This window comes from Somniosus microcephalus, chromosome 2 (assembly GCF_052327205.1).
Source record: "Somniosus microcephalus isolate GS21.2 chromosome 2, FLI_Smic_1.0, whole genome shotgun sequence".
Lineage (NCBI taxonomy): Eukaryota > Metazoa > Chordata > Chondrichthyes > Squaliformes > Somniosidae > Somniosus > Somniosus microcephalus.
In genome coordinates this window covers 5265901-5282317 of record NC_140988.1, presented here as the reverse complement: position 1 = coordinate 5282317, position 16417 = coordinate 5265901, and the positions used below count along the sequence as shown (strand labels likewise).

The 16417-nt window shown below is 48.7% G+C and overlaps 1 protein-coding gene across 2 annotated transcripts in view; it reads right to left on the bottom strand.

Annotated features, from left to right (window-relative positions):
* The window catches only part of btc (betacellulin, epidermal growth factor family member), a 64950-nt gene extending 51023 nt beyond the window's left edge, over positions 1-13927 (bottom strand). Inside the window, exon 1 of one of the 2 annotated variants that reach the window (XM_086006033.1) lies at positions 13257-13927. In XM_086006033.1, the coding sequence (XP_085862159.1) occupies positions 13257-13305 (49 nt within the window). In that variant the 5' untranslated portion in view covers positions 13306-13927. The remainder of the gene's footprint in view (positions 1-13256) is intronic. The other variant, XM_086006028.1, reaches the window with a different exon arrangement.
* Positions 13928-16417: the final 2490 nt, after the last annotated feature.

Below are 16417 nucleotides of genomic sequence, written 5' to 3'. Positions count from 1 at the left end.
GAGATTGATCGATTTGTTAGGAGAGGGTATTAAGGGTTATGGAACCAAGGCGGGTAGATGGATTTAAGATACAGATCAACCGCGATCTGATTGAATGGCGGAACAGGCTCAAGGGGCTGAATGGCCCCCTCCTGTTCCTGTGCAACGGGCTCGAGGGGCTGAATGGCCTCCTCCTGTTCCTGTGTAATAGGCTCGAGGGGCTGAATGGCCTCCTCCTGTTCCTGTGTAATAGGCTCGAGGGGCTGACTGGCCTCCTCCTGTTCCTGTGTAATAGGCTCGAGGGGCTGAATGGCCTCCTCCTGTTCCTGTGTAACGGGTTCGACGGGCCGAATGGCCTCCTCCTGTTCCTGTGCCACTTCCTCAAAAATGTCAAGAAGCCGAGTCAGCTAAGATCTACCCATTCTGAATCCATGTCAGGCTCTGTGTGCTCGATAATCACACAGGTAATCCTCAAATTTATTAATAATTGTTTGCATTATAGATGCAAGACTGGTACGTCTGTGGTTTCATGGGTCGATATAGTCATGCTTTTTGAAAATTTGTGTACGTTAGCCCATTTTGAATCCTGTTGTGTTCATTTACTTCCCTCATAATGACAATTAATGTCTCATAAATCTTATGCCTTGCCTCTCTTAGTATTCAGGGATAAATATAACAATGCGTCTTTAACTTAGTAAAACGTCCCACGGTGCATCACAGGAGACAGAATTTGACACCGAGCCACATAGGGAGATATTAGGACAGGTGACCAAAAGCCTGGTCAAAGAGAGGTCAGTTTTAAGGAGCGTCTTAAAAGGAGGAGAGAGAGGCGGAGAGGTTTAGGGAGGGAATTCCAGAGCTCGGGGCCCAGGCAGCTGAAGGCATGGCCGCCAATGGTGGAGCGATGAAAATTGGGGATGCTCAAGAGGCCAGAATTGGAGGAGCGCAGAGATCTCGGGGGGTTGTAGGGCTGGAGGAGGTTAGAGATAGGGAGAGGGGCGAGGCCATGGAGGGATTTGAAAACAAGGATGAGAATTTTAAAACCGAGGTGTTGTCGGACCGGCAGCCAATGTAGGTCAGTGAGCACAGGGGGTGATGGGTGAACGGGACTGGGTGTGAGTTAGGACACGGGGCAGTGAGCACGGGGTGATGGGTGAACGGGACTGGGTGTGAGTTAGGACACGGGGCAGTGAGCACAGGGGGTGATGGGTGAACGGGACTGGGTGTGAGTTAGGACACGGGGCAGTGAGCACAGGGGGTGATGGGTGAACGGGACTGGGTGTGAGTTAGGACACGGGGCAGTGAGCACAGGGGGTGATGGGTGAACAGGACTGGGTGTGAGTTAGGACACGGGGCAGTGAGCACAGGGGGTGATGGGTGAACGGGACTGGGTGTGAGTTAGGACACGGGGCAGTGAGCACAGGGGGTGATGGGTGAACGGGACTGGGTGTGAGTTAGGACACGGGGCAGTGAGCACAGGGGGTGATGGGTGAAAGGGACTGTGTGTGAGTTAGGACACGGGGCAGTGAGCACAGGGGGTGATGGGTGAACGGGACTGGGTGTGAGTTAGGACACGGGGCAGCGAGCACAGGGGGTGATGGGTGAACGGGACTGGGTGTGAGTTAGGACACGGGGCAGTGAGCACAGGGGGTGATGGGTGAACGGGACTGGGTGTGAGTTAGGACACGGGGCAGTGAGCACAGGGGGTGATGGGTGAAAGGGACTGTGTGTGAGTTAGGACACGGGGCAGTGAGCACAGGGGGTGATGGGTGAACGGGACTGGGTGTGAGTTAGGACACGGGGCAGCGAGCACAGGGGGTGATGGGTGAACGGGACTGGGTGTGAGTTAGGACACGGGGCAGTGAGCACAGGGGGTGATGGGTGAATGGGACTGGGTGTGAGTTAGGACACGGGTCAGTGAGCACGGGGTGATGGGTGAACGGGACTGGGTGTGAGTTAGGACACGGGGCAGTGAGCACAGGGGGTGATGGGTGAACGGGACTGGGTGTGAGTTAGGACACGGGTCAGTGAGCACGGGGTGATGGGTGAACGGGACTGGGTGTGAGTTAGGACACGGGGCAGTGAGCACAGGGGGTGATGGGTGAACGGGGCTGGGTGTGAGTTAGGACACGGGGCAGTGAGCACAGGGGGCGATGGGTGAACGGGACTGGGTGTGAGTTAGGACACGGGGCAGTGAGCACAGGGGGCGATGGGTGAACAGGACTGGGTGTGAGTTAGGACACGGGGCAGTGAGCACAGGGGGTGATGGGTGAACGGGACTGGGTGTGAGTTAGGACACGGGGCAGTGAGCACAGGGGGTGATGGGTGAACGGGACTGGGTGCGAGTTAGGACACGGGGCAGTGAGCACAGGGGGTGATGGGTGAACGGGACTGGGTGTGAGTTAGGACACGGGGCAGTGAGCACAGGGGGTGATGGGTGAACGGGACTGGGTGTGAGTTAGGACACGGGGCAGTGAGCACAGAGGGTGATGGGTGAACGGGACTCGGTGCGAGTTAGGACACGGGGCAGTGAGCACAGGGCGTGATGGGTGAACGGGACTGGGTGTGAGTTAGGACACGGGGCAGTGAGCACAGGGGGTGATGGGTGAACGGGACTGGGTGTGAGTTAGGACACGGGGCAGTGAGCACAGGGGGTGATGGGTGAACGGGACTGGGTGCGAGTTAGGACACGGGGCAGTGAGCACAGGGGGTGATGGGTGAACGGGACTGAGTGCGAGTTTGGACACGGGGCAGTGAGCACAGAAGGTGATGGGTGAACGGGACTGGGTGTGAGTTAGGACACGGGGCAGTGAGCACAGGGGGCGATGGGTGAACGGGGCTCGGTGTGAGTTAGGACACGGGGCAGTGAGCACAGGGGGTGATGGGTGAACGGGACTGGGTGTGAGTTAGGACACGGGGCAGTGAGCACAGGGGACGATGGGTGAACGGGACTCGGTGCGAGTTAGGACACGGGGCAGTGAGCACAGGGGGCGATGGGTGAACGGGGCTCGGTGTGAGTTAGGACACGGGCAGCAGAGTTTTGGATGAGCTCCAGTTTATAAGCTCAAATACCAGCTATCCCTGTGAATTTATTTGTTCTCGGACTTCCATCTCATTTATGTCAAAGTCATAAATTTAACTTGGATTCTCACTCTGTAGGGAGGTCACATTGTTCCAGTCTTCCTTAATGAATATTCCTCAGTGTCCTCCTACCTACAAAGTTCTTTTAAATGAAAAGTCTCCTCGTTACACATTTAAAGTAACTTTTCATAGAAAAACGAACTTCTATCTTAAAAGTTTACATTTTAAATGTATTATACACAAATGAGATGAAACCGCAATTGTTAAAAAATAAAAATCACAAAGAGGCTGCTCTTGTTGACCAGATGGAATCACACAGTCAGATTCCAGCGGGCGATCGAGTTGTCAAGAGCTGTGTGGCACCAAGCAGAAGGTCTCTGGTTTAATTGGGTTTGGGACCTCAGCCAGGGCTGCAAGACATTACAATGAGGCTGCATCGGCCGAGTTTAGAGGAGGGAGAAATTCAGTCAGGGCTCATGCTAAAAGGGCCCAGGCGCACAGTGCACGACATCAAGGGAGACTCGGGCTGGCCTCCGAAGTGGCCTCGCAAAACCACTCCGTTATATCAAACTGCTGTGAAGAACATATTGATGCATTTAAGAGAAAGCCAGATAAGCATTATAAAAAGGATATAGAGGCACTGGAGAGGGTGCAGAGAAGATTTACAAGGATGATACCAGAAATGCGAGGGTGTACATATCAGGAAAGGATGAACAGGCTGGGTCTCTTTTCTCCTGAAAAAAGAAGGCTGAGGGGTGACCTAATAGAGGTCTTTAAAATGATGAAAGGTTTTGATAGAGTGGATACAGAGAGAATGTTTCCACTTGTGGGGAAGAGCAAAACTAGGGGCCATCAATATAAGATAGTCACCAAGAAATCCAATAGGGAATTCAGAAGAAACTTCTTTACCCAGAGAGTGGTGAGAATGTGGAACTCGCTGCCACAGGGAGTGGTTGAAGCGAATAGTATAGATGCCTTTAAGGGGAGGCTGGACAAGCAGATGAGGGAGAAGGGAATCGAGGGTTACGCTGATAGATTTAGATGAGGAAAGACGGGAGGAGGCTCGAGTGGAGCATAAACAGCAGCATGGACTGGTTGGGCCGAATGGCCTGTTTCTGTGCCATATATCCTGTGTAAAGCTGTGTATAAGTACATGAGGGAGAAGGGAATAGAAGGTTACGCTTATAGGGTGAGATGAAGTAAGGTGGAAGGAGGTTCATGTGGAGCATAAACACTGGCACAGGCTCGACGGGTCGAATGTCCACCTTCTGTGCTGTAGCCATTCTATGATTATATAAACCAGTTGGGCTGAATAGCCTGTTTCGGACACGACTAAGGCAGACCCTGCATAGCCCACACTTCCCACATTACAACAGTGACTCCACTTCAAAAGTACTTCATTGGCTGTAAAGCGCTTTGGGACGTCCAGTGGTCGTGAAAGGCGCTATAGAAATGCAAGTCTTTCTTTCCTCACTAACATCTGGGGTCTTGTGCCCAAGTTGGGAGAGCTGTCCCACAGACGAGCCATGCAACAGCCCGACATAGTTATGCTTAGAATCATACCCATCAGTCAACATCCCAAAATCCTCCGTCACCATCTCTGGGTATGTCCTGTCCCACCGGCAGGACAGACCCTCCAGAGGTAGGGCACAGTGGTATACAATCAGGGATGTGTGGCCCTGGGAGTGCTCAACATTAATTCCAGGCTCCAAAAAAGTCTCGAGGCTTCAGGTCAAATATGGGCAAGGACATCTCCTGGTGATTACTGTCTACTGCCCTCCCTCAGCTGATGAATCAGTACTCCTCCATGTTGAACACCACTTGGAAGAAGCACTGAGGGTAGCAAGGGCACAGAATGTACTCTGGGTGGGGGACTTCAATGTCCATCACCAAGAATAACTTGGTAGCACCACGACTGACCGAGCTGGCCGAGTCCTGAAGGACATAATCTGCCAGTCCGGGTTTGTGGCAGTTGGTGAACCAACACAAAGAAATAACCTACTTGACCTCGTCCTCACCAATCTACCTGCCGCAGATGCATCTGTCCATGACAGTATTAGTAGGAGTGACCACCGTACAGTCCTCGTGGAGACGAAGTGCCGTTTTCACACTGAGGACACCCTCCATTGTGTTGTGTGGCACGATCACCGTGCTAAGTGAGTTAGATTCAGAACCGATCTAGCAGCTAAAAACTGGGCATCCATGAAGCGCTGTGGGCCATCAGCAGCAACAGAATTGTATTGAACCACAATCTGTAAGCTCATGGCCTGGCATATCCCTCACCCCACAGGAGTGGAGCGACAACAGGATAACATATGCTAAACAGCAGAAGCAGCACGCTTCCCACCATCACAGAAGCAAGTCTTCTGCCAATTCGATTAATTCCACATGACATCAATAAATGGCTGAGTGCACTGGATACAGCAAAGGCTTAGAATCCCAACAATATCCTGGCTGTAGTGCTGAAGACTTGTGCTCCAGAACTAGCCGCGCCTCTAGCCAATCTGTTCCAGTACAGCAACAATACCAGCATTTGCCCAACAATGTGGAAAATTGCCCAGGTATGTACTGTCCACAAATAGCAGGACAAATCCAACCTGGCCAATTAATGCCCTATCAAACTACACTCAATCCACTTGCCTGGATGAGTGCAGCTCCAACAACACTCAAGAAGCTCGACACCATCCAGGACAAAGCAGCCCGCTTGATTGGCACCCCTTCCACCGCCTTAAACATTCACTCCCTCCACCACCGGCGCACCGTGGCTGCAGTGTGTACCATCTACAAGATGCACTGCAGCAACTCGCCAAGGTTTCTTCGGCAACACCTCCCAAACCCGCGACCTCTACCAGCTAGTAGGACAAGGGCAGCAGGCGCATGGGAACACCACCACTTCCAAGTTACACATCATCCTTACTTGGACATTTATCGCCGTTCCTTCATCGTCGCTGGGTCAAAATCCTGGAACTCCCTCCCTAACAGAACTGTGGGAGCACCTTCACCACACGGACTGCAGCGGTTCAAGGCAGCGGCTCATCACCACCTTCTCAAGGGCAATCAGGGATGGGCAATAAATGCTGGCCTTGCCAGCAACGCCCACATCCCATGAATGAATAATTAAAAGAACATAAGAAATAGGAGCAGGAGTCGGCCATTCGGCCCCTCGAGCCTGCTCCGCCATTCAATAAGATCATGGCTGATCTTCTACCTCAACTCCACTTTCCTGCACTATCCCCATATCCCTTGATTCCCTTAATATTCAAAAATATATCGATCTCTGTCTTGAATATACTCAATGACTGAGCCTCCACAGCCCTCTGGGGTAGAGAATTCCAAAGATTCACCACCCTCTGAGTGAAGAAATTTCTCCTCATCTCAGTCCTAAATGGCCGATCCCTTATTCTGAGACTGTGACCCCTGGTTCTAGACTCTCCAGCCAGGGGAAACATCCTCCCAGTCAAGCTCTAAGAATTTTGAATGTTTCAATGAGATCACCTCTCATTCTTCTAAACTCTAGAGAATATAGGCCTAGTCTACTCAATCTCTCCTCATAGGACAATCCCCCCATCCCAGGAATCAATCTGGTGAACCTTCGTTGCACTCCCTCTATGGCAAGTATATCCTTCCTTAGGTAAGAAGACCAAAACTGTACACAATACTCCAGGTGTGGTCTCACCAGGGCCCTATATAATTGCAGTAAGATGTCTTTACTCTTGTACTCAAATCCTCTTGTAATAAAGGCCAACATACCATTTGCTTTCCTAATTGCTTGCTGTACCTGCATGTTAACTTTCAGTGATTTGTGTACAAGGACACCCAGGTCCCTCTGAACACCAACATTTCCCAATCTCTCACCATTTAAAAAATACTCTGCTTTTCTATTTTTCCTACCAAAGTGGATAAGGGAGAACCAGTGGATGTGGTGTATTTGGACTTTCAGAAGGCTTTCGATAAGGTCCCGCATAAAAGAGATTAGCGTGTAAAGTTAAGGCACATGGGATTGGGGGCAAGGTACTGACTTGGATAGACAACTGGTTGGCAGACAGGAAGCAAAGAGTTGGAATAAACGGGTCTTTTTCCGAGTGGCAGGCAGTGACTAGTGGGGTACCGCAGGGATTGGTCCTAGGACCCCAGCTATTCACAATATATATTAATGATCTAGACGAGGGAACTAGATGTAATATCTCCAAGTTTGCAGACGACACAAAGCTGGGTGGGCGTGTGTGTTGTGAGGAGGATGCCAAGAAACTCCAGTGTGATTTGGACAGGTTGGGATGTGGATAAATGCGAGGTTATCCACTTCGGTGGTAAAAACAGGAAGGCAGATTATTATCTGAACGGCAATAGATTGGGAGAAGGGGAAGTGCGACGAGACCTGGGTGTCTTTGTGCACCAGTCGCTGAAGGTAAGCATGCAGGTGCAGCAGGCGGTTAAGAAGGCAAATGGTATGTTGGCCTTCAAAGTGAGAGGATTCGAGTACAGGAGCAAGGATGTCTTGCTGCAGTTGTACAGGGCCTTGGTGAGACCACATCTCGAGTATTGTGTGCAGTTTTGGTTACTTTATCTGAGGAAGGATGTTCTTGCCATGGAGGGAGTGCAGTGAAGATTCACCAGACTGATACCTGGGATGGCAGGAATGACATATGAGGAGAGACTGGGTCGATTGGGCTTATACTTGCTGGAGTTTAGAAGAATGAGAGGGGATCTCATTGAAACTTTAAAAATTCTAACAGGACTGGACAGACTAGATGCAGGAAGGATGTTCCTGATGGCGGGGAGTCCAGAACCAGGGGTCACAGTCTAAGGATAAGGGGTAAGCCATTTAGGACAGAGATGAGGAGGAATTTCTTCACCCAGAGAGTGGTGAACCTGTGGAATTCTCTACCACAGAAGGCAGTTGAGGCCAATTCATTAAATATATTCAAGAAGGAGTTAGATATATTTCTTAAGGCTAAAGGGATCAAGGGATATGGGGAGAAGGCAGGGACAGGGTACTGAATTTGGATGATCAGCCATGATCTCATTGAATGGCGGAGCAGGCTCGAGGGGCCGAATGGCCTGCTCCATGTTTCTATAACTTCACATTTCTCCACATTATATTCCATTTGCCATGTTCTTGCCCACTCACTTAGCCTGTCTATATCCCCTTGAAGCCTGCTTGCATCCTCCTCACAACTTACATTCTCACCCAGCTTTGTAAAAAAAAAATGATTGAAGGAGTTGTCAAAGTTTCCATCAAGCGCCACTTAGTTACGAATAACCTGTTTACCGTTGCTCAGTTTGGGTTTCGCCAGGACCACTTGGCTCCAGCCCTCATTACAGCCTTGGAACAAACATTGCAACAAGAGCTGAATTCCAGAGGGGAGGTAAAAGTGACTGTCCTTGACATTGAGACAGCATTCGACCGAGTAAAACTGAAGTCAATGCATGGGAATCGGGTGAAAACTCTCCAGTGGCTGGTGTCATGCCTTGCACAAAGGAAGACGGCTGTGGTTGTTGGAGGCAATCATCCTAGCCCTTACCGGAGTTCCTCAGGGCAGTGTCCTTGGCCCAACCATCTTCAGCTGCTTCAATGACCTTCCCTTAAGGTCAGAAGTGGGGCTGTTCGCTGATGATTGCACAGAGTTCAGTTCCATTCACAATTGTTCAGATAATGAAGTAGTCCATGCCCATATGCAGCAAGACCTGGGCAACATTCAGGCTTGGGTTGATAATTGACAAGTAACAATTGCGTCACACAAGTGACCCTCTCCAACAAGCGAGTCTAACCACCTCCCCTTGACATCCAATAGCATTACCATCGCCAAATCCCCCACCATCAACATCCTGGGGAGGTCACCATTGTCTAGAAACTCAACTGGACCAGCCACATAAATACGGTGCTTACTAGAGCAGGTCAGAGGCTGGGTATTCTGCAGTGAGTGACTCACCTCCTTACTCCCTAAAGCCTCTCCATCAAGTCAGGGTGTGTCTGGATGGGTGCAGCTGCAACAACACTCCAGAAGCTTGACCTCATCCAAGACAAAGCAAATCCACTTGATCAGCAACTCATCCCCTAGCCTAAACATCTGCCACTGGCGTACCGTGGCTGCAGTGTGTGCTATCTACAAACTTCACTGAATAAACTCAAATGAGTTGTCTTGCGTTTGTTACTTCTCTTGCGCTCGAGTGGTTTTAATTTTAAATTTCTATACACGCCCATCGAGGGCCCCACCCTCACGAGGTTCCACTCGCTGTCCCATCCCGCGCTCCATTTCCCAGCAGAAAGACATCACAATGCACTCGAGACCGCAGACAATCTGTGAGCAACACCACAGGACCGCAGATAGACTGAATAAAAATAACCTTGGAAATGAAGGTCAACACAGGCTCAATGAGGGAAAATGGGGGTCAGGGAAAGGGTGATGTGGTCAGAGAGAGGGGGAATAGATGTCAGGAAGAGGGGAATGGGGTTTGGAGAGAATGGGAACTCCAGAGAGCTGTGGATGCTCAGTCGTTGAGTATATTCAAGACAGAGATCGATAGATTTTAGGGCACTAGGGGAATCGAGGGATATGGGGGTCGGACGGGAAAGTGGAGTTGAGGTCGAAGATCAGTCATGATCTTATTGAATGGCGGAGCAGGCTCGAGGGGCCGTATGGCCAACTCCTGCTCCTATTTCTTATGGTTGCATGGACAAGGCTTGTTTTCCGAGTTTAGAAGATTAAGGGGTGATCGAATTGAGGTGTTTAAGATGATTAAAGGAGTTGATCGGGTCGAGAGAGAGAAACTATTTCCTCTGGTGGGGGGAGTCCAGAACAAGGGGGCATAACCTTAAAATTAGAGCCAGGCTGTTCAGGGGTGATGTCAGGAAGCACTTCTTCACACAAAGGGGAGTGGAAATCTGGAACTCTCTCCCCCAAAAAGCTGTTGAGGCCGGGGGACAATTGAAAATTTCAAAGCTGAGATTTGTTAGGTAAGGGTATTAAGGGTTACGGAACCAAGGCGGATAGATGGAGTTAAGATACAGGTCAGCCACGATCTAACTGAATGGCGGAACAGACTCGAGGGGCTGAATGGCCTCCTCATGTTTCCACGTTCCTACGTCCCAACTCCTTTGACCTTTTGAAATGTAATTCCAAGTTGACACCGGGAAACCCAAAAATGGTGGTGGTCTTAAACTTTCAGAAGATTCTGATAAAAGTTCTCCATGAAAGGCCGCTTGCTACACAACCCTTCATCATTTTGAACACCTCTATTAAACCGCCCCTTAATCTTCCCTGCTCCAAGGAGAACAATCCCAGCCTTTCCAGTCTCTCCCTGTAACTGAAGTTGATGCTGATGAAGCAATGAAGAAACTACAGAAGGAGCCAAACCAAATTTGCAAGTGGGCAGGTGAAAGTCAATAGGAAGAAGTGCTGCACATGGCAAGAATGAATGGGAGACATGCCAACTCCATGTATGGTGGTGAACTACCTTGGAGAGAGGCCAAGAGAGACAGGAGAATAATAGTAAACTCAATATTTAGCATGTGCAGGCATTCTTGAGTAGCAATCTCATAAATCTGAGCTATAGTGTCAAATCAGAAGAGCACAAGTCTGAGGCAGCCATGCTGAAACTGTACCGTGCGCTCTTCAAACTACATTTGGAGCACTGCATTCACTGCTGATCATCAAGTGGCAAGAAAAACATTTAAGCCCGTTTGGCAGTACAGAGAAGAGCCACGAGTAAGGTTTTTAAGTCAAGAGGGCCCTCCATGGCCTCGCCCTCCTTATCTCTGTAACCTCCTCCAGCTCTACAACCCCCCGAGATCTCTGCGCTCCTACAATTCTGGTCTCCTGTACATCCCCGATTTTAATCGCTCCACCATTGGCGGCCGTGCCTTCAGCCGCCTGGGCCCCAAGCTCTGGAATTCCCTCCCTAAACCTCTCCGCCTCTCTCTCCTCCTTTAAGACCCTCCTTAAAACCTGCCTCTCACCTGTCCCAATATCTCGTTATGTGGCCCGGTGTCGAATTTTGTCTGATAATCGCTCCTGGTGAAGCGCCTTGGGACGTTTTACTCTGTTAAAGGTGCTATACAAATGCAAGTTGTTGTTGATTTATGAGGAAAAAAACAAGAGAAGTTAGGAGTCATTGGCGGTGAAAGGAGGCAAATAAGGGGACCTTATTGAAGTACGCAAGGTAGGAAACAGAACAGAAAAGGGTACATCCAGAAGGCTACTTTAAGTTAAACCATGAATGTAAACGGAAGGGATGGAGGTGCACAGGTAGACACCAGCAAAAGACAAGTTCAGGACAACTCTCCGGAAGCACTTCCCCACACACACTGATCAATAACTTGAATGGCTTTCTTGGTAGGACAGAGAGGTAAAGAAATCAATCAAGACACAGTCATGTGCTGTGATTGGAGGGGCGGGGAATTGTAGATTTCCATGGAAGGATTAGATAAATGCGCCAATTAACTTCTTTGCGATATAAAAAGACAAATTTGTTGATCATGTAACCTCAGCGTCGTGGTACGAGTGAGGGAGAATCAGGCTATAGTGTTGTAACACATCTCTGACTAAGACTCCCTGCTGGGAGCACAGTATTGGTGAATTTACCCTATAACCTCACATCTTGTCGTGTCAGCTTTAGCTCAGTGGGCAGCACCCTCGCCTCTGAGTCAGAGGGTTGTGGGTTCGAGTCCCACTCCAGAGACTTGAGCACAAAGTCCAGGCTGACACTCCCAGTGCAGTGCTGAGGGAGTGCCACACTGTCAGAGGTGCCGTCTTTGGGATGAGACGTTAAACCGAGGCCCCGTCTGCCCTCTCAGGTAGACGTAAAATTTCCCATGGAACTATTTCGAAGAGGAGCAGGGGAGCGTCCTGAACAATAATTAAAGCTCAACCAATATCACTAACAGATTATCTGGTTTGTGGGAGCTTGCTATGCACAAATTGGCTGCCGCGTTTCCTACACTACAACAGTGACTACACTTCAAAACAAATATTTCATCGGTTATGAAATGCTTTGGATATCTTGAGGACATGAAAGACTCGACATAAATGCAAATCTTTCTTCTATCTCTACTTTTCATAGTCATGGCAACAGATGATCAGAATAGACCAGAAGTTTTCTTGAAAAATTGTTTTTAAATTGCTAATTGGTTAGAAATGTGAAATGTTAATGAACGGTAACCTGTACTAAGGTAGCAGTTTCGCAGCTAGGTGCCGAGTGTCAACCTTTGTTCATAAGCCCTGAAATGGGTCACGCCTGGGCCTGTTTGTGGCTGTCAGAATAGGAAATGTATGGCTCCAGGGGTTAGCGTTACATTAAAGAATCAGGACTCGCTGCAGCTAAACAATCGCAGAAACAGGTGGCACACTCGGGCAATAGAGCACTTTGTCCTCGCCCCACATCTCCTCGCCGCCAGTCCCCTCGAGAGCTAACTGCTGCTTAAAATTCATCCAGCAATCCACGCTCGAATCTTTTTGATCCTGAATTTAGCCAGACTGTTCTTGCAATAGTGAGGAAGAGGCCTCCAGCCCCATGGGGTGCCTTTAAACCCCGCTCACCTGTGCCCTTTAAACCCCGCTCACCTGTGCCCTTTAAATCCCACTCACCTGTGCCCTTTAAACCCCGCTCACCTGTGCCCTTTAAACCCCGCTCACCTGATGCCCTTTAAAACCCGCTCACTTGATGCCCTTTAAACCCCGCTCACCTGATGCCCTTTAATTCCCGCTCACCTGTGCCCTTTAAACCCCGCATACCTGTGCCCTTTAAACCCCGCATACCTGTGCCCTTTAAACTCCGCATACCTGTGCCCTTTAAATCTTGCATACCTGTTGCCATTAAAACTTGCATACTTGTTGCCGTTAAAACTTGCATACTTGTTGCCGTTAAATCTTGCATACCTGTGCCCTTTAAATCTTGCATACCTGTTGCCTTTAAATCTTGCATACCTGTTGCCATTAAAACTTGCATACTTGTTGCCGTTAAAACTTGCATACTTGTTGCCCTTTAAATCTTGCATACCTGTTGCCTTTAAATCTTGCATACCTGTTGCCTTTAAATCTTGCATACCTGTGCCCGTTAAACCCCGCGCACCTGTGCCCTACCTGTTGCTCTAAAGCCCGCTCACCTGTGCCCTTTAAACGGAGTTTACCTGTTGCTCGAAAGCCCGCTCACCTGTGCCCTTTAAACGGAGTTTACCTGTTGCTCTAAAGCCCGCTCACCTGTTGCTAGGAGGACAGTCAATGTGCAGTCCCACCGCCACCTCCTCATGGTTGCAGGGTTTGATTGAACAGGAGCTCCGCTCTGCAGCCTGGCCCCAGCGCTCGGTGTCTCTCGCCAGCTCCAGCCGCTCAATTCGGTTGAACTAAAGGACCAGACCCAGGTGTGTCTCTCTCTCTCTCTCTCTCTCTCTCCTCGTCCGCCTGTACAAGGGAACTGGGTGTTGTTGTTAATCTCTCGCAGACTCCACTCACTCGGGCTGCTCACCCCCGATAGTCAGACCGTTCCTTCATGTCTGCTCCACACAACTGCAAGCTGGCTGGGCGCATGCGTCATTGACTTTACTTTTTGCAGAGACTTGTTGCAAACGGTCATCTCATTTTTATATAAATAAATAATAAATAAATACTGCCCCAGGGCAGTGCTGCAAATTCCAATTGCTGGCAGTGTCTCTGTATAATGTTACAGAGATTCCCCCACCCCTCTCTCTCTTGCTCTCTCTCTCTCTATCACTAGGCAACCAGCAATCCAACACAATGGAATGAGTTGTCTGAATGTCCCCACAACACTGGCCACAGTGCTGCCCGGGTTAACCTGCAAAACTAGCAGGAAAAGTAACTGGTCAAAAGTTCCAAAGTTTTAAAAAAAAAACATAAAAGTTTGGCACTTCAAGCCTGGCTGTGATTATAAGGTGCTGACTTGTGTAAACAGGTCCAGTACTCCCAATTGTAATTTAAGCTGAGGTGAACAACACATTGCAATTCACTTGTTACTGGAAAAGAAAACTTAGGTCCGCGAAGTTCTTAAAGGGGAAGTGCGAATGTTGGAGGCACAGAATTGGTGTTGCATTTCCAGAGAATTCAAACTCCCCCGGAAATATTGTCATTAAAAGTGATACATTCTGGTTCATTTTAAACACTTTTTTTCTATTTTCACAATTAGTAGATTTTTAATATAATTTTTTTTTTAAAAGATTTTCAACAGATTTTCAAAAGAGGAAATGGAGTAGATGCCCGAACTATGAACTTCCAAAGTTCTCTCGAATCGGGAACCGTTCTTTTAGATTGGAAAATTGCGCATCTCACTCCGCTATTTAAGAAAGATGAGAGAGGGAAACCAGAGAATTACAGACCAGTTAGTCTAACATCTGTTGTCGGGAAATTACTAGAGTTTATAATTAAGGATAGAGTGACTGAACACCTTGAAAATTTTCAAAAAGAAAATTAACAATTGACCTAGCATCAATTGCTGTTTGCGGAAGAGAGTTCCAAACTTCTACCACCCTTTGTGTGTAGGAGTGTTTCCTAATTTCACTCCTGAAAGGTCTGGCTCTTTTAGACTCTGCCCCCCAGGTCCTAGACTCCCCAACCAGCAAAAAAAAAAGTGTTTAAAATGAACCAGAATGCATCACTTTTAATGTCAATATTTCCGGGGGAGTTTGACCCCTCTAGAAATGCAACACCAATTCTGTGCCTCCAACATTTGGCCTTCCCCTTTAAGACCTTCACGGACCTAAGTTTTCTTTTCGGGAGTGAAGTTAGGAAACACTTCTACACACAAAGAGCAGTAGAAGTTCGGAACTCTCCTTTGCAAACGGCAATTGATGCTGGGCCAATTGTTAATTTTTTTTAAAATTTTCAGCTGATCAGAGAGAGTCAGTATGGATTTGTAAATGGGGAGACCAAACACAGATTGGGCAATCGCTTTGTGGAACACCTCCGTTCAGTCCGTAAGGGGGACCTCGAGCTTCCGGTGGCCTGTCACTTTAATTCACCGCTCCATTCACACTCGGACCTCACCGTCTGCGGCCTCTTGCATTGTTCCACGGAAGCTCAGCGTAAGCTCGAGGAACAGCACCTCATCTTCCGATTAGGCACTTTACAGCCTGCTGGACTCAATATCGAGTTCAACAATTTCAGATCATAACCTCGGCCCCTATTATATTTTTGTATTTTTTATCCACACTTTTGATTTGCGACTTTTCCTTTTTTTTCCTCTCTCCCACACGGCAGCTGTCTCTCACTCTGCCAGAGCATTTCACACTTCATCTCGAGCCATTGTCTGTTTCTTTACCTGTCCTATTACCATCTCGTCTCACCTTGAATATCTCTTAATGTCTCTTCTTTCATCCCCTCCCCCATTTCCCAGCCTCAAACTGCCTTTTAATCTGTTTCATTTCCTGTGTTTTTTCTCAGTCCTGACGAAGGGTCACAGACCCGAAACGTCGACTCTGTTTCTCTCTCCACGGATGTTGCCCTGGCCTGCTGAGTTTTTCTAGCGTTTTCTGTTGTTATTTTGGATTTGTAAAGGGTAGGTCATACCTGACGAACCTGCACTGACGGAGTGCAGCATAGATTTATCAGAATGATACCTGAACTTCAAGGGTTAAGTTACGAGGAGAGATTACACAAACTAGGGTTGTATTCCCTGGAACTTAGAAGGTTAAGGGGTGATTTGATCAAAGTTTTCAAGATATTAAGAGGAAACGTTAGGGTAGAGAGAGAGAAACTATTTCCGCTGGTTGGGGAGTCTAGGACTAGGGGGCAGAGTCTAAAAATTAGAGCCAGACCTTTCAGGAGTGAAATTAGGAAACACTTCGACACACAAAGGGTGGTAGAAGTTTGGAACTCTCTTCCGCAAACAGCAATTGATGCTAGATCAATTGTTAATTTTAAATCTGAGGTTGATAGATTTCTGTTAACCAAAGGTGTAAGGGATATGGGGCAAAGGTGGGTATATGGAGTTAAGCCGCAGATCAGCCATTGAATGGTGGAACAGGCTCGAGGGGCTGAATGGCCTCCTCCTATTCCTATCCTAACCCACCCCTTGGGAAACTGACGGAATTGGGTGCGATGCTGGTTTTGCACCCCACCTGAATTTACTTTCCATTGAAGTCAATATCGGGCGGGAGTGTAAAAACCAGCGTTCCACCCGATCCCGTGGGTGTCCCTGCCAGGACAGTTAGCTTAAAATTGCCCCCCAATCTCTTCCCTGAAAGTTACTCGAGTAATCACATGCTCTCCAAACCAACCCCTCTCCACCCAGGTCACAGAGGCACTGAGGGCGATTTATGGAGTTGGCGACTCTGGTTGGATGGAGGTTTCATCACATGACCTACCACCTCCTACCATCAGCCCCGCCCCGCCCACACACACTCCCGCCA